Source organism: Salmo trutta, chromosome 6 (genome assembly GCF_901001165.1).
Source record: "Salmo trutta chromosome 6, fSalTru1.1, whole genome shotgun sequence".
NCBI classification, from domain to species: Eukaryota; Metazoa; Chordata; class Actinopteri; order Salmoniformes; family Salmonidae; genus Salmo; species Salmo trutta.
In genome coordinates this window covers 51,266,796-51,293,772 of record NC_042962.1, presented here as the reverse complement: position 1 = coordinate 51,293,772, position 26,977 = coordinate 51,266,796, and the positions used below count along the sequence as shown (strand labels likewise).

General features: G+C 44.5%; 2 protein-coding genes across 5 annotated transcripts in view; one reads left to right on the top strand and one right to left on the bottom strand.

Annotated features, from left to right (window-relative positions):
• Nucleotides 1–226: 226 nt before the first annotated feature.
• On the top strand, nt 227–9,526 carry LOC115196208 (ELAV-like protein 1). 4 transcript variants are annotated; one of them, XM_029756829.1, is made up of 7 exons: nt 227–359; nt 1,301–1,360; nt 3,137–3,353; nt 4,312–4,415; nt 5,350–5,503; nt 5,595–5,820; nt 5,933–9,526. In XM_029756829.1, exons 2-7 carry the CDS (start codon nt 1,325–1,327, stop codon nt 6,255–6,257), a joined length of 1,062 nt encoding a protein of 353 aa, XP_029612689.1. In that variant the 5' UTR covers nt 227–359; nt 1,301–1,324; the 3' UTR covers nt 6,258–9,526. The 4 variants fall into 4 exon arrangements, with proteins under 4 accessions (XP_029612689.1, XP_029612690.1, XP_029612691.1 ...); XM_029756830.1 differs by having other exon boundaries at nt 1,151–1,360; XM_029756831.1 differs by having other exon boundaries at nt 229–359; nt 3,137–3,320.
• Nucleotides 9,527–10,253: 727 nt separating this feature from the next.
• slc1a8b (solute carrier family 1 member 8b) overlaps nt 10,254–26,977 on the bottom strand; it is a 16,903-nt gene continuing 179 nt past the window's right edge. The window contains exons 1-9 of the mRNA XM_029756827.1: nt 26,634–26,977; nt 25,244–25,323; nt 24,651–24,866; nt 20,564–20,817; nt 20,319–20,418; nt 19,511–19,939; nt 19,257–19,391; nt 19,025–19,139; nt 10,254–11,272 (exon numbers count right to left, since the gene is read on the bottom strand). The exon at nt 26,634–26,977 is cut by the window's right edge and continues 179 nt beyond it. Of these exons, the coding sequence (XP_029612687.1) occupies nt 11,111–11,272; nt 19,025–19,139; nt 19,257–19,391; nt 19,511–19,939; nt 20,319–20,418; nt 20,564–20,817; nt 24,651–24,866; nt 25,244–25,323; nt 26,634–26,798 (1,656 nt within the window). The 5' untranslated portion in view covers nt 26,799–26,977 and the 3' untranslated portion in view covers nt 10,254–11,110. The remainder of the gene's footprint in view (nt 11,273–19,024; nt 19,140–19,256; nt 19,392–19,510; nt 19,940–20,318; nt 20,419–20,563; nt 20,818–24,650; nt 24,867–25,243; nt 25,324–26,633) is intronic.

Genomic DNA, 26,977 nt, shown 5'->3' with positions numbered 1-26,977 from the left:
TAGAGAGGTGTTCAAAATATCTGGGGTGATTGTACTGTGAACTTAACATATAAAGAAGAAAAACATATTTTTAAATAAAATCCCCAAAATTGACCCCGAGGACATAGAAGTGCCCGTAGTTGCAGAATCACCCTGGTATGTAGCCACATCTGTGATTTTTTTAAACATTTATTTCACCTTTATTTAATTGACAAGGGCAGTAACAAATCATCTGCAGAGGTGGGCGTGGAACTGTTTTCGTCAGCGGTCCTCTCTTGGTTTTGGTGCCTGCGAGAAGGAGCTGTCAACTAACGTTAGCTAGCTAAAAAAAACGGAACGATTGACAGACAAGAACAGCGAAAGCACCAACAAAAAAGCTGGTAAGTTAGCTATATGGTTGTCGAACTAGCTATGTTGTAGTAATCCAGTTGTTGATTCACCATTTCGCTCTGCTACAACAAAGCCGAATGCCAGCAATGCGGGTTTGGAGGCCCCACTAGTGCCAGATAGCTAACCACAGAATGATATTTGAGCAAATTTTTGCCAATTTGGCTAATCTAGCTAGGTGGCTAACAAGGCCCTGAACAGGGTGTCGGAGTTTTAGGTGGGAGAGGGACCGCATTCAACACATGCTCGCGAAAATAAGGCAACGGTGGGCATATGGCCTAGTTAACGTTTTCCTGCAGCAATGTGTTCGCTAACGTTATTTAGCAGGGCAATATCCATTTGCCTTGCGCCAGCAAATGTTTTTTTTCTTCCTTTTGCATTTAGGAAACTAGCTACTGCTAGCTAGTTATTAACTAGCCAGCTTGTAAGCAACCAAAGTGTTCACGCCCCCTGGCGTAAATAGTTGCTAGATATTTATATAACTCGCTAGGTACTAACGTTAGCTAGCTCACACAAACTAGTAACTAACGTTGCGGTTGGAATGTTTTGCTCTCATTTGTCTACCGTAGTGCTCGATGAGGCAACGTTAGCCACAAACAGGCCAAATCTAGCTACAGTAGTTGGCTAATACGTTAGTTCGCCAACGTGCTAGCTAGCTACTGTGTACAGTCTGGTTGCTAACTAAACATGCCATAAGTCATCAAGATAACAGTCGTAATAGCTCAGTGGTCGTAAGCTAGTTAGCTACTCAGGGACTAACAAAATAATGGTCTGCTCTTCACAGGTGCGTCAGAAGGGGGAGGCCCAATTTACCGTTTCGTTTTTGTTTAGCTCATTATTAATTTAGTTTGAAAACAAACCCTACCCCCTCACCCCTATTATTTTTGTTTTGTTTGTCCCATATACATTATTTTGTTTGTGATACCTCCTCCAGCTTTGGGAGCAGTGAGGGGTCTTCATGGCTGTTCGAAGAGGCCACATCAGGTACCTAAAAGTGAGTATGACTTTTCCCATTAGGGGAGGATCTAGATCAGTCCTAAAGTAATTATATTGTAACAGTTGTAATCTAGCTAGCTAGCTATTTAATCAGATTGCATTAATGTGTTGGCCCATGGTTTTTGAATGTATTGATAAACACTATATCAATATCACTCTATATACACTCCTACGCTTATTAACATACTGGTATAAATATTTATTATTGCTCGCAAGTAGAGAAAAAGGCATAGAAATTATCCTCATAGTCAGACCCATCAGTATTGGTCATCATGTTTACTAGTGAAATACAGGAGTTTCATTCATCCAAGGGCCTGCTGGATGGTTAACTGTCTTACCCCACAGAATACACAATCAGATAGCCCCTCTGAATGAATGGAGCTCTGTCAGAACACAGCACTGAGGCCTGGCCAAGGGGATACAATGTTCAGAACAGGGGTAGCAGCTAGCTAACCCTCTTCCCACTGGGCAGGGGTCGCGTTAGAGTTCAATCTGCATTTTCAAAACGCAGACCATTAAATCTGTTTGAAACCATTTCACCTGAGTTTTTTTTATATATTGCAAGTCGTTTTTTGTTGTTGCTTCAGTCAAGTGATTGGATGGGTTGCAACTATAGTTTTGCTTCACAGAACACACATTAGTGCAACACATTCTGCAGAAAATAGCTTCATTTTCATCAGATGACAACAGAAGTGCAAGCCTATTTGGCTAGCAGTCACACGGATACATTTTCTTACATATGAAAAAGCAAGGTATTTCTTTCAAAAACATTACATGACCATCATATTTCTAATGTTTATCATAGAAAGAATGTTTTGCTTCAATTTAATTGAGCATTTTACCATAAAATAGTTGCATTTTACTGGAGAAAATGAGCCTACAACTAGAAAAGTAGCTACACATGAGTCAGAATGCTGTCTGCTGATTATAATGCCTGTCTGTGAATTCACTTCTGACTGGAGAAGTGCAACTGAAGCACAAAATTAGTCTGATACCGAGCAGGAATTACAATAAGCATTTTAGATTTGCTTTTGCACAACGCAGCAAGATATTTGTTGTTTTTTTATTTTCTGTGTGAAAAACGCAGAATTCTGGGTAAGCAGGCGTTTTGCTCACAAGGCAGGTTCTAACATCCATGGTGGCCGATTCTACTAATCAACGCCTCAAAGCAGGGCTTGAGCAAAAGCCTTCACACCCAGTAGATCTCTGGAAGGAATGGTTGGTTACCCCTGGTTTAGATCAGACCACAACAACCAGGCTTGGTCAGTGGGATGAAGTGATTTGAACACTGCAGAAATAAGTGAAACGTGGTGGGGCTGTCAGGGGGAGTTTCACCATTCTACACAACAGAATCATCTCAATGTTCTGTGACGTTTGTGGTCTCTGGATCTCAACCTCTTATCCCAGAGCAGTGTCGGGGCTGGCTGGGTATAGGCGTGTTTTAAAATAATGCCTGGTCCATGATTATGTAGAGAGTAGCTGAGAGTTGAGTCTGGCTGTGAAAGTACTGCAGGTGATTAACTTGTAAGAGGAGCTACAGTCACTGCTGCCATCCACCATGGTGCTCCTAAATCTGGGGAATAATTAGCCTCTCTAGATTAGGATGCTATGTTTACAATGTTGCATGTAGAATTGTAAAAATGTTATATTATTTTCCTTTTATGATTTAAATTCTGCATCCCGTTGACGTTTCAGCCATGCTGGTTTACTTCCGAATGCCTGTTTTTCCTCTTCCTTAACTGTGCCCCCCTCTCTCTCTCCCCTCCCTCCCCAGGAGGTGTATGACATGTCCAACGGCTACGAGGATCACATGGGAGGAGGAGATGAGGTGACGGATGCCAAGACCAACCTGATAGTCAACTACCTTCCCCAGAGCATGAGCCAGGACGAGCTACGTAGCCTCTTCAGCAGCATTGGCGAGGTGGAGTCTGCCAAGCTCATACGGGACAAAGTGGCAGGTACGGAACACCTTGTCCCACAATGCACTACAGGTGTGTGACCTCTGACCTTGGAGTATAATGGATGGAGGAGTTGGTCTGCTGCCTGTAGGGCTCACATTTACAGGGGTGTGTTGGGTGAACATTTTGCTATGTTGCGTCCTACTGAACACGACTCAGGGGTACCCTTAACAAACCGTGGGGACCCCCATAATTGTTGAAATATTACAAAGGGCACCTCCATAACATGTTTGTTCAAGCCAACCAGTGAGTGTGTACACTAACTGGTATACTGCCCTGTCTGCCTCTTGTAGGTGTATGAGAACTGCTGACGAGACAGACATCTTTGACATGCTCACTAGTAACTTTGTGGTGAGATGTTTGTAGTATCTATGCAAACAGCTTTATGCCATATGTTCTGTTTAGGACTATGTCTCGCTGCAATTTGAACATTTGTCCTCCTAAACTTGATATTTGAGGTATTCCAAGTAGTTGTTTTGTATAAGACTGTTGGTGTAGATATTTACCCGTGCTCTCGATCTGTCCGTGATGGGCTCAGCTTTCCTTATTCCAGGAAAACAGTCCAGTTTGGTTGAAGCCTATTTCTTTGTTACTTGTTTTACGACAATAAACCATCAAAATAAAGAAAGTCGCACACTCCATGTGTAATCTCCCAGCAATTTAATGGGTATTTACCAACGTTTTGGCATCACTGTGCCTTCTTCAGGGTGCTGGAAACGTTGGTAAATACCCATTAAATTGCTGGGAGATTACACATGGAGTGTGCGACTTTCTTTATTTTGATGGTTTATAGTTTATTTGCCGCTAGTCAGCACCTCCACACTATTATTCTGGGTGTGCGCCAGCTCATGTTTTTTTATCTACTTGTTTTACGACTAGCATGCATTGTGTAGATTTGTTTTGTTTAATCATTTATTTGACCAGTGTGCCGATTTTTTTGAAACTACGTTTTTTTTATTTTTTTTTATTGTTTTCCTTTTTTTTTCTCTAGGCCACAGTTTAGGGTACGGATTTGTTAACTATCTTACCCCTAGCGATGCAGAAAGAGCTATCAATACTCTGAATGGACTAAGGCTACAGTCTAAAACTATCAAGGTAACGTGCAATAAGGTGTTCCTACAGTACTGTGTCAACCCAACCATGTCATGTCATTAAACTAGCCCTTCTCTACTGAGGCTGACCGTCAAATCCAGCCCTAGACGCTTCCTCCTAGGCCCTCCCTATGGATCTGAAAGGATTGCGTGGGTGTTAGCAATATGCTGTTATGTTAGCCTTTTCCCTTTGCTAATACCAACCCATTTAGTTTCAGATGGGCATGTAGTGCCAATGGTTCAGGGTTGGATTTGGGAATCGGCGTTAGTATGGGTCTATATTAGACAGGACAAGACAGCGTCTGATAGGTCACTGGCCCCGCTTCTGACGGATGGAGTAGAGAAGTGCAACCGTATTTTCAGCCTTATTGAAGACTAAACTTTATTTTCATTTCTTTATTCAGCATCACTACTTCAGGTTGACATTTTTACACGTTCATTTGTAATTTAAGTTTTGAACTTTCTATTTGGTTTGGTACGAGAGAAATCACTCCTGAGAATGTTTTTCCGTAAGTTGATTTTGTTACTATAATTGTTGTTTACGTAATTTTGAACACTCGGAAAGTCCTACTTTTGATATTTCCCACCACAGCTTACTAAGGGAATAGTTTTTCTACGTAAAGGCGACATTGGTCAGTCAAGGCACCTTGTCACTATTTAATTTTCTAGTTTTGGAGACATTACTCATGAAGGCTTCATAAAAGTAAACTCGCGTTTTTGTAAATTCCAAACATAGGGCAATTACAAAACATTAATTTGCCAGGATTGCATAAAAATATACAAACATAATAAAAACAACCTTCCAACATCCACTTTTTATTTAAAAGTAATTTCTAATTTCTGGCTAGATATAATTCAGGGTTGTGTGTAATCAGTGTGTACTACTGAGGATATTGTCAGTGGTGTTTAATGTGCTCTGTGCTGACCTCTGGTGTTAGGTTTCATATGCGCGGCCGAGCTCTGACACCATTAAAGACGCCAACCTGTACATCAGTGGCCTGCCCAAGACCATGACCCAGAAAGACGTGGAGGACATGTTCGCTCGCTACGGACGCATCATCAACTCCCGTGTGCTGGTCGACCAGGCCTCGGGTAGGACCACACAGACCCACACTCTAGAACCAGGCCTCGCTGTGTTCGTCTGTCTCTCAGCTGAACCTGTCCTGTTCGTTTCTGTTCCCAGGCCTGTCTCGGGGGGTGGCGTTCATCCGGTTTGACAAGCGAGCGGAGGCCGAGGACGCCATCAAAGACCTGAACGGACAGAAACCCCCCGGATCCGCTGAGCCAATCACAGTGAAGTTTGCTGCCAGCCCCAACCAGGCCAAGAACACTCAGCTCATATCTCAGCTCTACCACAACCAGGGACGACGCTTTGGAGGGCCAGTTCACCACCAGGCTCAGAGATTCAGGTAACACACACACACACTGGAAGTGTTGTCCCCTCTCAGGTTCTCTAAAATGAGTGTGGACCACATCAGTGAAGAGAGAGTGGTAACCCTAGCCCCCTCTGTCCTCCCCCAGGTTTTCTCCGATGTCTGTGGACCATATGAGCGGTATGTCTGGGGTGAGTCTTCCGGGGAACGCCACCTCTGGCTGGTGCATCTTCATCTACAACCTGGGCCAGGACGCCGACGAGGGCATCCTGTGGCAGATGTTCGGGCCCTTCGGCGCCGTCACCAACGTCAAGGTCATCCGCGACTTCAACACCAACAAGTGCAAAGGCTTCGGCTTTGTTACCATGACGAACTACGAGGAGGCCGCCATGGCGATCGGCAGCCTCAACGGTTACCGCCTCGGGGACAAGATCCTACAGGTGTCGTTCAAGACGAGCAAAGGCCACAAGTAGAGAGAAAGAGTTGGGGGGATAGAGGGAGGAGAGAAACCTCACGTCATGCTTCTAATATGGAGGGTAAATTGCCTCAGTTTGACAAACAAACTTGTTTTTAGTGTTATCTCACTAAGCCCATTCTCACTCTGCATCTTTGTACTAGTCTAACAGAGTCTAGGCTGAGTTTGATATTTCTCTTGTTTTTTTTTTTTACTCATGCTTTGGGATGTTCCAAACCCAGTTATCAATGTCCATCCTAATATGGCCACCAATTTCACAATTCAAGACTAGATTGTTTTTCCTGTGAGACTATACTAGTGTCACTTTGTGCCATATGAATGGTAGGACCACGGTAGGGACTTGGAGAAGGATGCGCTACAGTCATACGTCTAGTCTCCCACTGTAGGAGGAAGCATGCTGTCTTAGACGCTGGTTCCAGTGTAGAAATAGATGCCTTAAGTTACCACCCGCACACCCTGTCAAGCCATCCACTGTCTCCAGCCATTCTAAAAGAAAAGCACTTTTTAAAATCCTTATTGTATAATGTCAGCCGTTTTGACGTAAACCATACATTGGTCTTCTCTCACCTTGCAGAATCAGTTTTATACACAGCAAGTTAGGTACTGGATGCTACCATTACATAGCAGCGTGTGTCCCGTTTTTGGGAGCCTTTTAAATGTTGAATCTCTGAGAGGCCATGTAAAAAGGTCTGGAGATTTTAAAGTAGGAAAGTGTTTAAGAAGGACCAAAGAAATGGAAGGATATGCTCTAACTGCCCCAGGGCCCGTATTCACATGCTGATCTAGGATCAGTTTGGCCTTGTCGATCCTAGATCAGCATTCAGTCCTCTGAGAAGCGTTTGTGAATAGGGAAGATGCTTACCGTTATGACTCATTTCCCCTCACCAGTAATAGTTTGGACGTCTGAACAACCGGTACGAAGGCTGAATCTAACACAAAGAGGAGCAACACTCCTCTCTCTCTCATCCAGTTTGCTTTTTTTGTATAAAAAAAAAAGTTGTCTATTTTTTTGATGATTTTCTTGAATTTTCTTTATGAAAGAGACTAACTTTTCTTTTTTCGTCGAAGCGTAGATTACTGATCGGAGAGTTGTAAGAGTTTTTTTTTTTTTTTTGATTTTTTTTTATGCTCATCTCGAGCTAAAGAACAATTTATGGCCTTTGATTTATTTTTGTTGGTATAGATTTGTTTTGATTGTTTTACTTTGCATATGCAATCATTAAATTTTATTTAGATTTGACTCAACATTTTGGTTTTGTTTCAGTTTCTTTCATTTCTTCAGATTTGGTTTGGGGTTTTTCTTTGGGGTTTTCTGTTTAGAGTGTTGAAGCTACAGACACCAGACTGCTAATATGATGATACTACAGTATGACACTACTCACCCCTCTCCCATTGAGATATTACAGGATGTTTAAATGGTCAACATAAGGTTTAGCTAGACTCTAAGATGGTCTGAAGGCCAAGAGGATGCGGTCTCCAGTGTAAAACACCTCAGACATTGGCCTTATTTTAATTCAAACCCATGTGTGAAACATGAGGCAGAGGGCTTTCAAGGTTTCAAAGATGGGAGTCCTCCAGTGGAGGTACTGAAACAGTCTTGTTTCATGTTAATAGGATCTAGGAGTTACTGATGAACTCATAAGGAGTCTGTTCTAATACAGGCACTGCAGGAGGCGGTTTGTCACTTATGGACCTTCTTTGATCTGCCTTGCAGCCAACAAACACACAGTCACCCTGAGAAACTGTGGCATTTTTTTGAAATGTGCAATAACCTAAAAGCTTGGGTAAAAAAAAAGCTAAACCCTGGCATATTCAAGTGATGTTTTTAGACTTAATAAGAGGACTCTAATCGGGAAGAAGACTGGCGATTGGTTTGACATCAAGCGAATATTCCTACATCTGTTTTTAACATCTTGGTTGTGCACTTTTCATCACCAAGGCCTTTTCTATGTAGGTTTGAGAATGTAGTCTGTTGGAGAGAAAATAACTGACTACAACAGCACCACAACACAGGATCAGAGAACTGGTTTTAGTTAGTTTTCCTGCTGCAGCAGATCTAGGAGCAGTTTACCCTTACACAGTCCTAACCTTCACCATAATGGGTGACACTTGTTTTAGAAAATGAGGGGCTTGTCTCCTGGACTTTCAATAGAGATTCTCCATTGAGCATGATTTTATGTCCAGGAGTAGGCTTCATCTGGGTTCTGGGAACAGCCTCGAAACCAGACTGTATAATTCTCTCTTCTAAATGTATTGTGATCTGTCTTCAGATCTGTATAGCCTTACTAGTTTCCACATGTGGACAAAAAAATACCGCTCCTGTCACAGGAATATCCTCTATGTAAGCCTCAAGTTAGTCACTATTGTTTTTAAGGAGAACGTTGAAATATCTCACGGAACAGTCCTGAACAGAGTGCATGCAATATGTGTGGGTCTTTAAAAACAATTCTGGACCAGAAACGGTACTAGAGTGGTTATTCTGAAACGGAAACGGCACTGGAGAGAGTGGTTATTCTGAAACGGAAACGACACTGGAGAGAGTGGATATTCTGAACCGGAAACGGCACTGGAGAGAGTGGTTATTCTGAACCGGAAACGGCACTGGAGAGAATGGTTATTCTGAACCGGAAACGGCACTGGAGAGAGTGGATATTCTGAACCGGAAACGGCACTAGAGGGGGAGTGGTTATTCTGAACCGGAAACGGCACTGGAGAGAGTGGTTATTCTGAACCGGAAACGGCACTGGAGAGAGTGGATATTCTGAACCGGAAACGGCACTAGAGGGGGAGTGGTTATTCTGAACCGGAAACAGCACTAGAGGGGAGTGGTTATTCTGAACCGGAAACAGCACTAGAGGGGGAGTGGTTCACTTGCTTGACTTTTTGTTCTCATCCTTTTGATATTATTTTTCTATTGAGTTCTACTAATCATCTCTTTCTTTGCTAGCTTCTCAGAGTGCTACTATGTTGAAATGCTAGTGAGGTTACTGGAATAACTAGATTATGATTAACCTCTGTTTTTAGCCTTAATTTATGTGGGAGAGATGGAAGAACGTGGCAACAGCAGTGGAGGCACAAAGACGTAATTTATTTGACTTGTATGTAGTTTTACATGTTTGTAAATTCTTCGTGTTGGAGTGTGTTCCTTTTGACTTTTTTAATGGATTCATTTTGATTTCCTGTTTGGTTTTGAAAGAAGGCCTGTTCAGAACCTGTCTAACACACAATTACTTGGAATAAAATATCTGAACGCTTTATAAAGCTGAACAGAATCGTCCTTTTGGCTTATTATGTGTACTGTGAGGAAGGGGTGGGGGGAAAAAGTTATGCTCAAATCGTTACACTTCAAATTTGATTAGAAAATAACAATGTACAAGACAAGTAACAATGTACAAGACAAGTATCTTGCATGTACACAAATAATTTTCATTTGTCTAAAAAACATTCTGAGAAGTTTCTTCAAGATCCTAGGTGTTCAAAGATGTACATCACAGTGAAATCTACTGTAAATCTACCAATAAGACGTTGAAATGTCAGTTATCCATTCTGTATTTGTTAGAATTGAGTTGACAGGGGTAGCGATGAGAGGTTTTACCCCTAGTCACTGACTGTATATTTAAACTCATTTTCAGTATAAAGTTCTATCCATTTCAGCACGTTCATGGTTGCAACATTCTCAGCAACGGTGACCGGTTATTGATAACATTTTAAGGCAACTCCAAAACCGAACTGCAAAATAAAAATGAAAAATGTGCAAGTGCAAGTGCAACATTTAAGTTTAAACCATATAAAAAAATGTATTACTAAATAAACAATATTGACACTCACAGTTGTGTTAAACTACCGTTATATATCTCTAGAACCCTCAAACTCAACTCTGGACCTCGAAGTTAGTTCCACTGCATTTCTTTTCATTGTTCCCCTCTAATCAGGGACTGATTTAGACTCGGGACACCAGGTGGGTGTAATTAATTAGCAGGTAGAACAGAAAACCAGCTGGCTCTGGACCTCATAGGGTAAGAGTTGAATACTCCTGCCCTAAAACATTGTATCTTCATGCAAGTATCCACAACCATTCTGATACCAAACAAGGTTTAAAAAAACTGAATGTGCTTGTCATCTATCTTTACAGTCACCAGTACATTGAACCAAAATGGTGTCCATAATGCCACCTGGTTGCCTAAAAAGTGTGCTGTACTGCAGTACATTGTGGCACCAAAATGGTGTCCTGAGCGGAATCTGCATTGAGCTAAAGAAGGAAAACTGACTGGGACATAACATGCACCCTAGTGGACCTACTGTATAAGTCCCTGTCACTGTTAGATTACAGTAGCCTAGATAGCCAGTCACAAAACAACGAGGAAAACCTGCTTCCTCATCATGGCACAGGTGTGATCATCAGACAGTAAAAAGTTGAACATTTACCAGACACTAACCAAAGCGACTTAGTGGTGAGTACACCATCAACTGATCCATCAGAGAACATTATGAAGACATTATAGTCAACTCCTGATAAATGCACATCAGAAAAGTGCGAACTCTTTCAGTGCAGGGTTGTTTCCCAGTCCCATTGTAATTCCCCAGTCCAAAGCCATTGATATCAGGACAACTGTGTATATTCATGTAAATAGAAAGGTCTCTGTTGAAGGCGGGCAGTGCCCTCTGCTGTCTGTCCAGTGAAAGTGTCTCAGACCAAACAGAGTTTGTCTGTGACGCAGGTTGTAGCAGGGGACGGGTTTGTTTGTGACACTGAATGTAGAAGGGGACCGGTTTCTCTGTGATACAGGTTGCAGCCGGGGACCGGTTTCTTTGTAACAAAGGTCACAGGTTGTAACAGGGAACGGGTTTCTCCTAAACCTGACACAGGTTGTAACTGGGGCCAGATTTCTCTGTGACACAGTCACCTTCCACCTCGTAGACATAGTCACAGCGATGGGCATAGTCCATGAGAGGAGCCTCTGACAGGGCACAACTCTGGACACTCTGGCCACCGAAGGAGATCACTGTGTCCCTCTGCACAAAACACACACACACACAGAGAGAGAGAGAGAGAGAGAACACAGTTAGTCAAAGAGCAGATTCAAACACACTTAAACCTGGTATTATATAGTTGATTTGTAGAGGGGTTAGGGCTGGGGTCAGTGTGGTATATAGTTGTATTGTAGAGGGGTTAGGACTGGGGTCAGTGTAAAGGTGGTATGTAGTTGTATTGTAGAGGGGTTAGGGCTGGGGTCAGTGTAAAGGTGGTATATAGTTGTATTGTAGAGGGGTTAGGGCTGGGGTCAGTGTAAAGGTGGTATGTAGTTGTATTGTAGAGGGGTTAGGGCTGGGGTCAGTGTAAAGGTGATATGTAGTTGTATTGTAGAGGGGTTAGGGCTGGGGTCAGTGTAAAGGTGGTATGTAGTTGTATTGTAGAGGGGTTAGGACTGGGGTCAGTGTAAAGGTGGTATGTAGTTGTATTGTAGAGGGGTTAGGGCTGGGGTTAGTGTAAAGGTGGTATGTAGTTGTATTGTAGAGGGGTTAGGGCTGGGGTCAGTGTAAAGGTGGTATATAGTTGATTTGTAGAGGGGTTAGGGCTTGGGTCAGTGTAAAGGTGGTATATAGTTGTATTGTAGAGGGGTTAGGGCTGGGGTCAGTGTAAAGGTGGTATATAGTTGTATTGTAGAGGGGTTAGGGCTGGGGTCAGTGTAAAGTTGGTATATAGTTGTATTGTAGAGGGGTTAGGGCTGGGGTCAGTGTAAGGTGGTATGTAGTTGTATTGTAGAGGGGTTAGGGCTGGGGTAGGTGTAAAGGTGGTATATAGTTGTATTGTAGAGGGGTTAGGGCTGGGGTCAGTGTGGTATATAGTTGTGTTGTAGAGGGGTTAGGGCTGGGGTCAGTGTAAAGGTGGTATATAGTTGTATTGTAGAGGGGTTAGGGCTGGGGTCAGTGTAAAGGTGGTATATAGTTGTATTGTAGAGGGGTTAGGGCTGGGGTCAGTGTAAAGGTGGTATATAGTTGTACTGTAGAGGGGTTAGGGCTGGGGTCAGTGTGGTATATAGTTGTGTTGTAGAGGGGTTAGGGCTGGGGTCAGTGTAAAGGTGGTATATAGTTGTATTGTAGAGGGGTTAAGGCTGGGGTCAGTGAAAAGGTGGTATATAGTTGTATTGTAGAGGGGTTAGGGCTGGGGTCAGTGTAAAGGTGGTATGTAGTTGTATTGTAGAGGGGTTAGGGCTGGGGTCAGTGTAAAGGTGGTATATAGTTGTATTGTAGAGGGGTTAGGGCTGGGGTCAGTGTAAAGGTGGTATATAGTTGTATTGTAGAGGGGTTAGGGCTGGGGTCAGTGTAAAGGTGGTATATAGTTGTATTGTAGAGGGGTTAGGGCTGGGGTCAGTGTAAAGGTGGTATGTAGTTGTATTGTAGAGGGGTTAGGGCTGGGGTCAGTGTGGTATATAGTTGTATTGTAGAGGGGTTAGGGCTGGGGTCAGTGTAAAGGTGGTATATAGTTGTGTTGTAGAGGGGTTAGGGCTGGGGTCAGTGAAAAGGTGGTATGTAGTTGTATTGTAGAGGGGTTAGGGCTGGGGTCAGTGTAAAGGTGGTATGTAGTTGTATTGTAGAGGGGTTAGGGCTGGGGTCAGTGTAAAGGTGGTATATAGTTGTATTGTAGAGGGGTTAGGGCTGGGGTCGGTGTAAAGGTGGTATATAGTTGTATTGTAGAGGGGTTAGGGCTGGGGTCAGTGTAAAGGTGGTATATAGTTGTGTTGTAGAGGGGTTAGGGCTGGGGTCAGTGAAAAGGTGGTATGTAGTTGTATTGTAGAGGGGTTAGGGCTGGGGTCAGTGTAAAGGTGGTATATAGTTGTATTGTAGAGGGGTTAGGGCTGGGGTCAGTGTAAAGGTGGTATGTAGTTGTATTGTAGAGGGGTTAGGGCTGGGGTCAGTGTAAAGGTGATATGTAGTTGTATTGTAGAGGGGTTAGGGCTGGGGTCAGTGTAAAGGTGGTATGTAGTTGTATTGTAGAGGGGTTAGGACTGGGGTCAGTGTAAAGGTGGTATGTAGTTGTATTGTAGAGGGGTTAGGGCTGGGGTTAGTGTAAAGGTGGTATGTAGTTGTATTGTAGAGGGGTTAGGGCTGGGGTCAGTGTAAAGGTGGTATATAGTTGATTTGTAGAGGGGTTAGGGCTTGGGTCAGTGTAAAGGTGGTATATAGTTGTATTGTAGAGGGGTTAGGGCTGGGGTCAGTGTAAAGGTGGTATATAGTTGTATTGTAGAGGGGTTAGGGCTGGGGTCAGTGTAAAGTTGGTATATAGTTGTATTGTAGAGGGGTTAGGGCTGGGGTCAGTGTAAGGTGGTATGTAGTTGTATTGTAGAGGGGTTAGGGCTGGGGTAGGTGTAAAGGTGGTATATAGTTGTATTGTAGAGGGGTTAGGGCTGGGGTCAGTGTGGTATATAGTTGTGTTGTAGAGGGGTTAGGGCTGGGGTCAGTGTAAAGGTGGTATATAGTTGTATTGTAGAGGGGTTAGGGCTGGGGTCAGTGTAAAGGTGGTATATAGTTGTATTGTAGAGGGGTTAGGGCTGGGGTCAGTGTAAAGGTGGTATATAGTTGTACTGTAGATTGGTTAGGGCTGGGGTCAGTGTGGTATATAGTTGTGTTGTAGAGGGGTTAGGGCTGGGGTCAGTGTAAAGGTGGTATATAGTTGTATTGTAGAGGGGTTAAGGCTGGGGTCAGTGAAAAGGTGGTATATAGTTGTATTGTAGAGGGGTTAGGGCTGGGGTCAGTGTAAAGGTGGTATGTAGTTGTATTGTAGAGGGGTTAGGGCTGGGGTCAGTGTAAAGGTGGTATATAGTTGTATTGTAGAGGGGTTAGGGCTGGGGTCAGTGTAAAGGTGGTATATAGTTGTATTGTAGAGGGGTTAGGGCTGGGGTCAGTGTAAAGGTGGTATATAGTTGTATTGTAGAGGGGTTAGGGCTGGGGTCAGTGTAAAGGTGGTATGTAGTTGTATTGTAGAGGGGTTAGGGCTGGGGTCAGTGTGGTATATAGTTGTATTGTAGAGGGGTTAGGGCTGGGGTCAGTGTAAAGGTGGTATATAGTTGTGTTGTAGAGGGGTTAGGGCTGGGGTCAGTGAAAAGGTGGTATGTAGTTGTATTGTAGAGGGGTTAGGGCTGGGGTCAGTGTAAAGGTGGTATGTAGTTGTATTGTAGAGGGGTTAGGGCTGGGGTCAGTGTAAAGGTGGTATATAGTTGTATTGTAGAGGGGTTAGGGCTGGGGTCGGTGTAAAGGTGGTATATAGTTGTATTGTAGAGGGGTTAGGGCTGGGGTCAGTGTAAAGGTGGTATATAGTTGTGTTGTAGAGGGGTTAGGGCTGGGGTCAGTGAAAAGGTGGTATGTAGTTGTATTGTAGAGGGGTTAGGGCTGGGGTCAGTGTAAAGGTGGTATGTAGTTGTATTGTAGAGGGGTTAGGGCTGGGGTCAGTGTAAAGTTGGTATATAGTTGTATTGTAGAGGGGTTAGGGCTGGGGTCAGTGTAAGGTGGTATGTAGTTGTATTGTAGAGGGGTTAGGGCTGGGGTAGGTGTAAAGGTGGTATATAGTTGTATTGTAGAGGGGTTAGGGCTGGGGTCAGTGTGGTATATAGTTGTGTTGTAGAGGGGTTAGGGCTGGGGTCAGTGTAAAGGTGGTATATAGTTGTATTGTAGAGGGGTTAGGGCTGGGGTCAGTGTAAAGGTGGTATATAGTTGTATTGTAGAGGGGTTAGGGCTGGGGTCAGTGTAAAGGTGGTATATAGTTGTACTGTAGAGGGGTTAGGGCTGGGGTCAGTGTGGTATATAGTTGTGTTGTAGAGGGGTTAGGGCTGGGGTCAGTGTAAAGGTGGTATATAGTTGTATTGTAGAGGGGTTAAGGCTGGGGTCAGTGAAAAGGTGGTATATAGTTGTATTGTAGAGGGGTTAGGGCTGGGGTCAGTGTAAAGGTGGTATGTAGTTGTATTGTAGAGGGGTTAGGGCTGGGGTCAGTGTAAAGGTGGTATATAGTTGTATTGTAGAGGGGTTAGGGCTGGGGTCAGTGTAAAGGTGGTATATAGTTGTATTGTAGAGGGGTTAGGGCTGGGGTCAGTGTAAAGGTGGTATATAGTTGTATTGTAGAGGGGTTAGGGCTGGGGTCAGTGTAAAGGTGGTATGTAGTTGTATTGTAGAGGGGTTAGGGCTGGGGTCAGTGTGGTATATAGTTGTATTGTAGAGGGGTTAGGGCTGGGGTCAGTGTAAAGGTGGTATATAGTTGTGTTGTAGAGGGGTTAGGGCTGGGGTCAGTGAAAAGGTGGTATGTAGCTGTATTGTAGAGGGGTTAGGGCTGGGGTCAGTGTAAAGGTGGTATGTAGTTGTATTGTAGAGGGGTTAGGGCTGGGGTCAGTGTAAAGGTGGTATATAGTTGTATTGTAGAGGGGTTAGGGCTGGGGTCGGTGTAAAGGTGGTATATAGTTGTATTGTAGAGGGGTTAGGGCTGGGGTCAGTGTAAAGGTGGTATATAGTTGTGTTGTAGAGGGGTTAGGGCTGGGGTCAGTGAAAAGGTGGTATGTAGTTGTATTGTAGAGGGGTTAGGGCTGGGGTCAGTGTAAAGGTGGTATATAGTTGTATTGTAGAGGGGTTAGGGCTGGGGTCAGTGTAAAGGTGGTATGTAGTTGTATTGTAGAGGGGTTAGGGCTGGGGTCAGTGTAAAGGTGGTATGTAGTTGTATTGTAGAGGGGTTAGGGCTGGGGTCAGTGTAAAGGTGGTATGTAGTTGTATTGTAGAGGGGTTAGGACTGGGGTCAGTGTAAAGGTGGTATGTAGTTGTATTGTAGAGGGGTTAGGGCTGGGGTTAGTGTAAAGGTGGTATGTAGTTGTATTGTAGAGGGGTTAGGGCTGGGGTCAGTGTAAAGGTGGTATATAGTTGATTTGTAGAGGGGTTAGGGCTTGGGTCAGTGTAAAGGTGGTATATAGTTGTATTGTAGAGGGGTTAGGGCTGGGGTCAGTGTAAAGGTGGTATATAGTTGTATTGTAGAGGGGTTAGGGCTGGGGTCAGTGTAAAGTTGGTATATAGTTGTATTGTAGAGGGGTTAGGGCTGGGGTCAGTGTAAGGTGGTATGTAGTTGTATTGTAGAGGGGTTAGGGCTGGGGTAGGTGTAAAGGTGGTATATAGTTGTATTGTAGAGGGGTTAGGGCTGGGGTCAGTGTGGTATATAGTTGTGTTGTAGAGGGGTTAGGGCTGGGGTCAGTGTAAAGGTGGTATATAGTTGTATTGTAGAGGGGTTAGGGCTGGGGTCAGTGTAAAGGTGGTATATAGTTGTATTGTAGAGGGGTTAGGGCTGGGGTCAGTGTAAAGGTGGTATATAGTTGTACTGTAGAGGGGTTAGGGCTGGGGTCAGTGTGGTATATAGTTGTGTTGTAGAGGGGTTAGGGCTGGGGTCAGTGAAAAGGTGGTATGTAGTTTTATTGTAGAGGGGTTAGGGCTGGGGTCAGTGTAAAGGTGGTATGTAGTTGTATTGTAGAGGGGTTAGGGCTGGGGTCAGTGTGGTATATAGTTGTATTGTAGAGGGGTTAGGGCTGGGGTCAGTGTAAAGGTGGTATATAGTTGTATTGTAGAGGGGTTAGGGCTGGGGTCAGTGTAAAGGTGGTATATAGTTGTATTGTAGAGGGGTTAGGGCTGGGGTCAGTGTAAAGGTGGTATATAGTTGTATTGTAGAGGGGTTAGGGCTGGGGTCAGTGTAAAGGTGGTATATAGTTGTATTGTAGAGGGGTTAGGGCTGGGGTCAGTGTAAAGGTGGTATGTAGTTGTATTGTAGAGGGGTTAGGGCTGGGGTCAGTGTGGTATATAGTTGTATTGTAGAGGGGTTAGGGCTGGGGTCAGTGTAAAGGTGGTATATAGTTGTGTTGTAGAGGGGTTAGGGCTGGGGTCAGTGAAAAGGTGGTATGTAGTTGTATTGTAGAGGGGTTAGGGCTGGGGTCAGTGTAAAGGTGGTATGTAGTTGTATTGTAGAGGGGTTAGGGCTGGGGTCAGTGTAAAGGTGGTATATAGTTGTATTGTAGAGGGGTTAGGGCTGGGGTCGGTGTAAAGGTGGTATATAGTTGTATTGTAGAGGGGTTAGGGCTGGGGTCAGTGTAAAGGTGGTATATAGTTGTGTTGTAGAGGGGTTAGGGCTGGGGTCAGTGAAAAGGTGGTATGTAGTTTTATTGTAGAGGGGTTAGGGCTGGGGTCAGTGTAAAGGTGGTATGTAGTTGTATTGTAGAGGGGTTAGGGCTGGGTCAGTGTAAAGGTGGTATGTAGTTGTATTGTAGAGGGGTTAGGGCTGGGGTCAGTGTAAAGGTGGTATATAGTTGTATTGTAGAGGGGTTAGGGCTGTGGTCAGTGTAAAGGTGGTATATAGTTGTATTGTAGAGGGGTTAGGGCTGGGGTCAGTGTAAAGGTGGTATGTAGTTGTATTGTAGAGGGGTTAGGGCTGGGGTCAGTGTGGTATATAGTTGTATTGTAGAGGGGTTAGGGCTGGGGTCAGTGTAAAGGTGGTATATAGTTGTATTGTAGAGGGGTTAGGGCTGGGGTCAGTGTAAAGGTGGTATATAGTTGTATTGTAGAGGGGTTAGGGCTGGGGTCAGTGTAAAGGTGGTATATAGTTGTATTGTAGAAGGGTTAGGGCTGGGGTCAGTGTAAGGTGGTATGTAGTTGTATTGTAGAGGGGTTAGGGCTGTGGTCAGTGTAAAGGTGGAATGTAGTTGTATTGTAGAGGGGTTAGGGCTGGGGTCAGTGTAAAGGTGGTATATAGTTGTATTGTAGAGGGGTTAGGGCTGGGGTCAGTGTAAAGGTGGTATATAGTTGTATTGTAGAGGGGTTAGGGCTGGGGTCAGTGTAAAGGTGGTATGTAGTTGTATTGTAGAGGGGTTAGGGCTGGGGTCAGTGTGGTATATAGTTGTATTGTAGAGGGGTTAGGGCTGGGGTCAGTGTAAAGGTGGTATATAGTTGTATTGTAGAGGGGTTAGGGCTGGGGTCGGTGTAAAGGTGGTATATAGTTGTATTGTAGAGGGGTTAGGGCTGGGGTCAGTGTAAAGGTGGTATATAGTTGTGTTGTAGAGGGGTTAGGGCTGGGGTCAGTGAAAAGGTGGTATGTAGTTGTATTGTAGAGGGGTTAGGGCTGGGGTCAGTGTAAAGGTGGTATGTAGTTGTATTGTAGAGGGGTTAGGGCTGGGGTCAGTGTAAAGGTGGTATGTAGTTGTATTGTAGAGGGGTTAGGGCTGGGGTCAGTGTAAAGGTGGTATATAGTTGTATTGTAGAGGGGTTAGGGCTGGGGTCAGTGTAAAGGTGGTATGTAGTTGTATTGTAGAGGGGTTAGGGCTGGAGTCAGTGTAAAGGTGGTATATAGTTGTATTGTAGAGGGGTTAGGGCTGGGGTCAGTGTAAAGGTGATATGTAGTTGTATTGTAGAGGGGTTAGGGCTGGGGTCAGTGTAAAGGTGGTATGTAGTTGTATTGTAGAGGGGTTAGGGCTGGGGTCAGTGTAAAGGTGGTATATAGTTGTATTGTAGAGGGGTTAGGGCTGGGGTCAGTGTAAAGGTGGTATGTAGTTGTATTGTAGAGGGGTTAGGGCTGGGGTCAGTGTAAAGGTGGTATGTAGTTGTATTGTAGAGGGGTTAGGGATGGGGTCAGTGTAAAGGTAGTATATAGTTGTATTGTAGAGGGGTTAGGGCTAGGGTCAGTGTAAAGGTGGTATATAGTTGTATTGTAGAGGGGTTAGAGCTGGGGTCAGTGTAAAGGTGGTATGTAGTAGTTACCCGGCCAGAGTTAGCGTTTGACTCCCTCCTCTCAAAGTCCTTTTTACAGAGGTGACACATGATGCCTGCAGCCAGGGCGTCTCCCAACACATTGATCATGGTCCTGAAACGATCCCTGCCAGACACAACCAACACAGGGAACTTAGATTTACTGTTTAAAGTATCTATGGCGGGTTTCTGTCAGATGCTCACAGGACTCAGTCCACCAACACTCTCACAGTCAGACACTTACAGGACCCAGTCGATGGCCACGATCAGTGTGATGTCAGCGGGCGGAAGCCCCACAGAGGTCAAGACGATCACCATGGTAACCAGGCCCGCCTGCGGAATCCCAGCAGCCCCGATACTGGCCGCTGTCGCTGTGATACTGAAGAGACAAGCGCAGGGTCAGGGTGTGTGTGTGTGTGTGTGTGGTTGCTGTGATAGAAAGTAACTAAGAGTGTGTGTGTGAGAGACAGAGAGAGCGCTTGTGTAGACAGTCCTGACCTGATGGTGACCAGCTGACCAAAGTCCAGTTCGTACTCGTTGACCTGAGCGATAAAAATGGCTGCCACGGCCTCGTAGAGGGCTGTCCCGTCCATGTTGATGGTGGCTCCCACTGGAAGGACAAACCTGGCGATCTGTCTGTCCACTCCACAGTTCTCCAACAGACACTTCATGGTGATGGGCAGGGTGGCGGAACTGGAGGAGGTTGCCAGGGCGATGACCAGAGCCTGTAGCAGGCCTCTGATGTAGGTGAAGGGGTTTTTGCGTGTGATTACAAAGTAGAAGAGCGGCAGCAGGATGAGTCCGTGGACAAACAGGCCGGCTAACACCGTGATGAAGTACATCCCCAGCTTCTCTCCCAGGTGGGCGGGGTCATGCATGTCCAGGATCTTCCCTGCTACCAGGAACACAATGCCGAAAGGGAAATACCTGGAAAAATATCTATAAATTATAAATACCTCAAAATAAACGAGGCAAGCAAGCAATGGGCCGTTGTGATTCTATCTCTGTCCACCAGGCGTTGTCATGCCACCTGTGTTTTGGGCTTCCTAAGAACTAAAGCAGCTTTGGGTTGTCCTGGCTCACCTTGATGACCTGCCACACCTGAAATGCAGACATATACTGAGCTAATGACTAAGGTCTAGGGGGAGGAGGGAGGGAGGAAGATGTGTTGGTGAGATCCACTTCTAATCTCAATCTAAATGAATCCTCCCATTCTCAATCTAGCCAGATCAGGGTTACCAGACCTTTACATTTGAAGGAGAGTTCAGACAGGTGACTTTGCTGTGTGTGTGTCTCAACAACTCACCACATGGCAGCATTGATGATCTTCATAACACACTCATTGACACACTGACACACATTGACCAATGGAGCGCCTCTCTCGCCCATCTTCCCCAGGAGCAGGCCTGCACAGAGAAAACACACAGGGTCAGAAGCAGGCGTGATTGGAAGGGTGTGTGTGTGTGTGTGTGTGTGTGTTCTCGTGTATCCAGTATGTCATTTGTGTGTGTTCATTCATGCATACTGTACGGGTGTGTGTGTGTGTCTCACCCATAGTAGCAGAGAAGATGACAATCCCCAGTACGTTCATGCCAGAGCTGTGGCCAGGGACGATCTTGTACTTGATGTCTGGAGCTGGGGTGATCTCCAGGAAGACAGGGTGGCCCAGCTGAGGGTTGTTGTGGTCGGGCATCACGTAGACATAGTTGGCCTGGGACTCCACCAAACTGGAGGCCACTATGGGCACCAGGTCTGTACGGTACTGTTGAAAGGTTGCCTCTATCAGATTGGAGGGAATCATGTTCCTGTCAAAGGGAGAATAACATGTTAACTATAAAGTCTACAACGTTATTGGATATGATGGGAGTTATTCCCTGAGTAATGGGGTGATAATAAAACTGTTTATATGATGTGCGATGTTATATTGCCATATATGATTTGTTCTGATTACTTGGGTGAAATCTCTACCTTCAGGTGGACAATCTATTCTATTCTGCTGACCCTGTGTTCCGGTAGCCCTGTCCTGTGTTCCGGTAGCCCTGTCCTGAAGTCACACTGAGCATATAACATATCAGAAGGTTGGGGTATCTGCTTTCTGTTATCGTCTCAATTTTATCCTGAGTAGGGTCAATTTCTCCTGGTCGTGCCAGAAGCCAAGAGGTGTTCTGTCTCAGAAAGACTTAACAAGACCCTGGACAGAGAGCATGCTGGCAGATACTCACAGACTTCCAGTCATTGTGCTAATGCTAGTTAGCATTGGCTCGTGAAACTACCTCTAACTTCCTTCATACTAGACACAGAGACAAAAATGGTATCCACGAGTTCGTCTGACTCCGGGGAAGTAGATAAAGGGCCTCATTGCCAAAATCCAGAGGTATCCCTTTAAGCTCTCAACCAAACCACAAAACTTGTAGACAGACACAAGGAAACCGAAAGGTTACATTTCCCAAAAGCCAAAGTCGTTGCTCTGACTAGGGTCGTTGTTGACCAAAAGACTTCTCTTCATAGTTGGTCTCGTATTCTCTTGCACCGTCAGTATGTTTCAGCTGTTCTGCAGTCTTCCTCATTAGTGTGTCGAAATAATAAAGCTGTAAGAATGATGTCACAACGTGGTAACATCACCAGGCTGGTTGCCTGTGTTGGTGGTTAAGGGTCCTCATCATTAGGAGTCCTGGTGTATTCATAAAGGATCATGTTAAGGCCACTGCCCCAGGGCCTGTCAGCCTATCAGACGTGTGACAAATGATCTAAAGCACCTCTGACAGCCATACAGCCTACATCCGCCTGCCCGTACACAGCTTTCACTAAAAATACCCATAATCCTCTGGGCTTTGGAGGATTCTTCACACGGAGGGCCTAAGCCACTGCCGGTCCTCGACCGCCCTGCAGTGTGTTCTGGGTAAAGCATTTAGGACACGGTGTGTTCTGAGAAGATAGAGACTTAGTCGTCACCGGGTAAGTTGAGCCAAAGGGGTAAGTCGAGCCACCCTTGTTTCTTGGAAAACATACACCAAATGTATAATTTCACCAAATATTTAGGAAGAGGTCATGCTTTAATGGAGTTTGTGAAGGAAGAAACCACATGGAAAAAGTGGTAAGAAAGTCAAATTAATTTATTGTGTTAGAGGTTCCATGATGCTTGTATCTAAACCAAAGTAGATCTTTTTTTTTTATTATCGGGGTCTCTATAAGCTTCAATATGAGGTCCTAGCATGAAAGTGCATCCTTGTAGCTGTGTGGGCTAATATAGTCAAAATGTTTGCCTTGGGGTATGTCGAGCCAATGGTTGAGCCATGGCAAGTTGAGCAAGTTGAAGTGTTGTCTTCCCAGGTGTAATGGAAGGCATTATTGCTGGGATATGAGGTAACAACAGGGCCTGGTCTATGTTAAAAGAGTTTTTAAAAGTACAGTGTTCATTAGGTGTTCAGCCTGTGTTAAAAGATGCTTAAAATTGTTAAAATACAAAAAGTGATTGTGTTGAATTGTGTTTGGGAAATAAAGATAGACATAGTTTTAAAAAAGTAGTGGTAACATTTAATTCAGTAGAGAAATGCGTAGGCGGCTTAACTTACCCTGTCCCACGGCTCAACTTACCCCATACCCAGGGTAAGTTGTGCCAAGAGACCACTTTTTTTTGGAAGAGCTCTGTTTTTCCAGGGATACATGCTGAAATATATGTAGATACAGTATCTTTGTTAGAGATAATACTCTATTTCCCTAAACTGAGTGATACTGAATGTAAAAAATGGCTCAACTTACCCCACTCTCCCCTAATGATGGCTATTATTAACATGGCCCGCTGGAGTGTTGACTTGTTTCAGAAGTGAATGTGAACAATAGAACCAATAGAATAGTTCCAAATGTGCAAATTCCTCAACCGACATGAGCTAAAGGACCTTGTACTGCTGTTGTTGTTTTAAATGCTATTTACGACCTAAAGATCCCTACTTAATACAAGCTTCCAAGGTAGCTGTATTTAGCTGTACTAAGGGGACTGGGGTGGACTGGAGTTCACTGGTTCTGTACTGGTTTACTGGTTTAAGATGATTAAATCCACACAGAACCACAACACTGCTAGAGATCCGGAAGAGAAAAAGAAAAGATCTGATTCCTTGAAGAGTCAGTATCAGGAGACTTTTATTTCCCTCACCAACTTTAAACATCAGCTACCTGAGCTGCTAACCGATCGCTGCAGCTGTACATAGTCCATCTGTAAATTGCCCACCCAATCTACCTACCTCATCCCCATACTGTTTTTATTTTATTTACTTTTCTGCTCTTTTGCACACCAGTATTTCTACTTGCACATCTTCATATGCTCATTTATCACTCCAGTGTTAATCTGCTAAATTGTAATTATTCGCTCCTATGGCCTATTTATTGCCTACCTCCTCATGCCTTTTGCACACACTGTATATAGACTTTCTTTTTTTTCTACTGTGTCATTGACTTGTTTATTGTGTTATTGGCTTGTTTATTGTTTACTCCATGTGTAACTCTGTGTTGTTGTCTGTGTCACACTGCTTTGCTTTATCTTGGCCAGGTCGCAGTTGTAAATGAGAACTTGTTCTCAACTAGCCTACCTGGTTAAATAAAGGTGAAATACATTTATATATATTTTTTAAATGAGCAGGCTATTTAGCTAGCAGGGTCTTAACCCATTTAGTTAACCCTTCCCCAAACCTTAAACCTAACCTTAACCTTTTAACCTAACTCCTAAACTGAACCCTAACCTTAACCCCTAGCCTAGCTAACGTTAGCCAGCTAGCTAAAATTAGCCACCTAGCCACCTTGCTAGAATTTCGTAACACATCATACTTTTTACAAATTCGTAACACATAATACAAATTGTATTCGTAGCATATCATACAAAATGGGTGATGGACATTCGCAAATTAATACATACATTACAAAACGTAACATATCATACTACATGGACTGTCCCGGATTTATGTACAGAATAATACGAAATGCTCTGAGACCAGGTTGGGGATTCAATTAAAGGCGCTTTGTGGACAAACCCATTGCTCTTGACTTTTAAAGGTAATTTACGCTTGAGCTGGCATCCGCAGCGTTTACCGTGAATGCAATATCCACCAACGCCAGGAACATTGCCTTTACAAGGTGCATTTTTCCATAATGCAGTGCTCTTGTATACAACGTGTCTTTTGTTGAATCCCAGCCCTACAAAACCTTTATGGTTTATACTTAGCTGAGGTAAACTGGAGTTCACTAAGTTGACTAATTGGCTGGTTTATTTATGGGTTAATCCACACAAACCCTGACAGGAAGATGCAAATATAAAATATTTGATTCTTTCAAACGTCTCTATTAGCAGAGCAGACAGAATCTGTTGTCTGAGTCTTGTGGAAATCTGGAATCTCGTCCCATGAGGGATGTTAAGGATGAAAAGGTGGGAGCTAAATATCTTGACTAAAGACAGAAAACTCTGGAATCTGGTACAGCCAACAACTGATACAGGCAATGTGTCTGTTGGCCATGCTATTCAAGTATGCCCCTCAAGATACCTCACCATGTGTATATGCAAATGTCCGCATTTGTGTGTGTGTGGGTGTCTGTCCGTGCGTGTTTGCATGCGTGCGTGTGTGGGTAAATGCTTGCTTGTGTGCATATGTACCTGATGAGGTCCAGCAGAGCGTCAGCAGACGTCATAACGGGCCCTGACCCTCCTCTGTGCCCGTCCTTCTCTGTGCCCGTACCAGGGTGGATGACCAGCACCAGGATGATGCCGACGATGACAGCGATGAAGGTGGTCCACAGGTAGTAGGTGATGGTTAGCACCCCCAGCCGCCCGCTGGCCTTAGTGTCCATGGCTGACAGCCCTGACATCAGACTGGACACGGAGTTAGGATTCATAGAGCATTCAGTCAGTGTTGTATTCCATTCGAATTCAGAGAGTATTCTGATGGCATTCTATTTAATGGGAACCCCTAGAGTATTCACTTAGCGTTATTCTCCGTTAGAACTCATAGAGCATTCATAGCATTCTATTTCATCAGGATTCGTACAGCATTCTGATCGCATTCTGTTTCTTTAGAACTAGAGTATTCATTTAGTGTTGTATTCCATTAGAATCCATAGAGTATTCGATTAGCATTTTATTCCATTCTAATGTATAGAGCGTTCTATTGAAGTAGCATGGGTTGTGGTGTAGACCGGGGAGAAGAGCAGTAGGGACATGGGGAACAGACAGTAGTGATGATGTGTTACCTGGACGTGATGAGAGGCAGGATCAGCATCTTCAACATCCTCATCAGTAGTTCTCCAGGGAATGAGAAGTAGATCTTAGCCTGGAAAGGGGAGACACACAACACTCTGGGTCAGAGGACATGCTGTACATGGCAGACCTGGGGCAAATACATACAGTAGGTAAAATACTTTCAAATACATGAGGTGTGCAAAGTTTGAACTTGAGGGACTATTCTATTTGGTCCATTGTACCAGGCTAAGTCAAACCCACTTCTTGATCTGGTGAGTGGTATGTCATATATTTTTTGTTTTACATTGTGTTACATGATTTTATATAACTAATAATGTTCAATCAATCAATCATTCTCAGGTGACGTGCTTTCCCATTGGGCTATGCTTGATGCGGTGTATTTGTTGACAGGTTGAGGTTAGCGCGGATGCAGATTACAACAGTGCGTCAGAAAATTAGAAGCTAAATTAGAAGACCCATTAATCCACTACTGAAATAGTGGATGTCAAGGGCTGGATCACCATGGCTACTATTGACCCAGGTAGAGCAGTTGAGAAGTCCAGCCTCTACTGTAGCTATCTGAATCAGTACTGTGTAACTGGCATGTGCAGGTTATGGGTTTTGTTGATATTGTTGCATTGCATCTGTTCTGAATTCAATGTAGCAGATATCAATCTGCAGTCAGAGTAGTTTCCCATGTCAACAACATGGTACAAGCTTTCTGAGACAGGGTTTTATGTGGTGTGAAAGTGTCTTGCTGGTCACTATCTCTTTGGTCTCTGTCTGCACTATCCCAGTGTAAGACCTCTCAACCAAACTCTCAGTGGTTTACTATCCCTCTGTCTAAGACCCAAAGCCCTCTTTGTTAACAATATCCCCCTGTCTAAGATCCAAAGCCCTCTGTGTTAACACTACCCCTGTCTAAGACCCAGAGCCCTCTGTGTTAACACTATCACCCTGTCTAAGACCCAAAGCCCTCTTTGTTAACAATATCCCCCTGTCTAAGATCCAAAGCCCTCTGTGTTAACACTACCCCCGTCTAAGACCCAGAGCCCTCTGTGTTAACATTATCACCCTGTCTAAGACCCAAATCCCTCTGTGTTAACACTATCACCCTGTCTAAAACCCAACGCCCTCTGTGTTAACAATATCCCCCTGTCTAAGATCCAAAGCCCTCTGTGTTAACACTACCCCCGTCTAAGACCCAGAGCCCTCTGTGTTAACACTACCCCTGTCTAAGACCCAGAACCCTCTGTGTTAACACTACCCCCGTCTAAGACCCAGAGCTCATCACATCTCTCTGTAGGATGCCTGAGTGCTATAAACCTTAGGCCCACTAGAACCAAAACCTTGTTGCATGGCTCAATAGCTGTGTGTGTGTGTGTGCGCGCGCCTCCGTACCTGCGTGGAAAGGTTGAAGCTGCGGAGGGAGAAGCCGAGCACACAGCCGGAAACCACGGCGATGACCGAGAGCGTCAGCAGCCCGTTGCGTTTACAGTAGCCCTTGATGTACGCCCAAACCTTCACAGAGACCATGCTCTTTATAATGTGCTTTATACACTCCATCCTGAGTTACTCCACGGGCTGAAGGAAAGAGAGGAGAGAAGAGATAGGACTGGAGGCCCAAGGTCCTGCCTTACGTCCAGTCAACGAATGATTCCCAAACCGGTGGGTCGCGAGTCACTGGTGGGTCCCACCTGATTCCCTTTAGGTCCCTGTTCAATATCCTGTCCTGGCTTGAAATA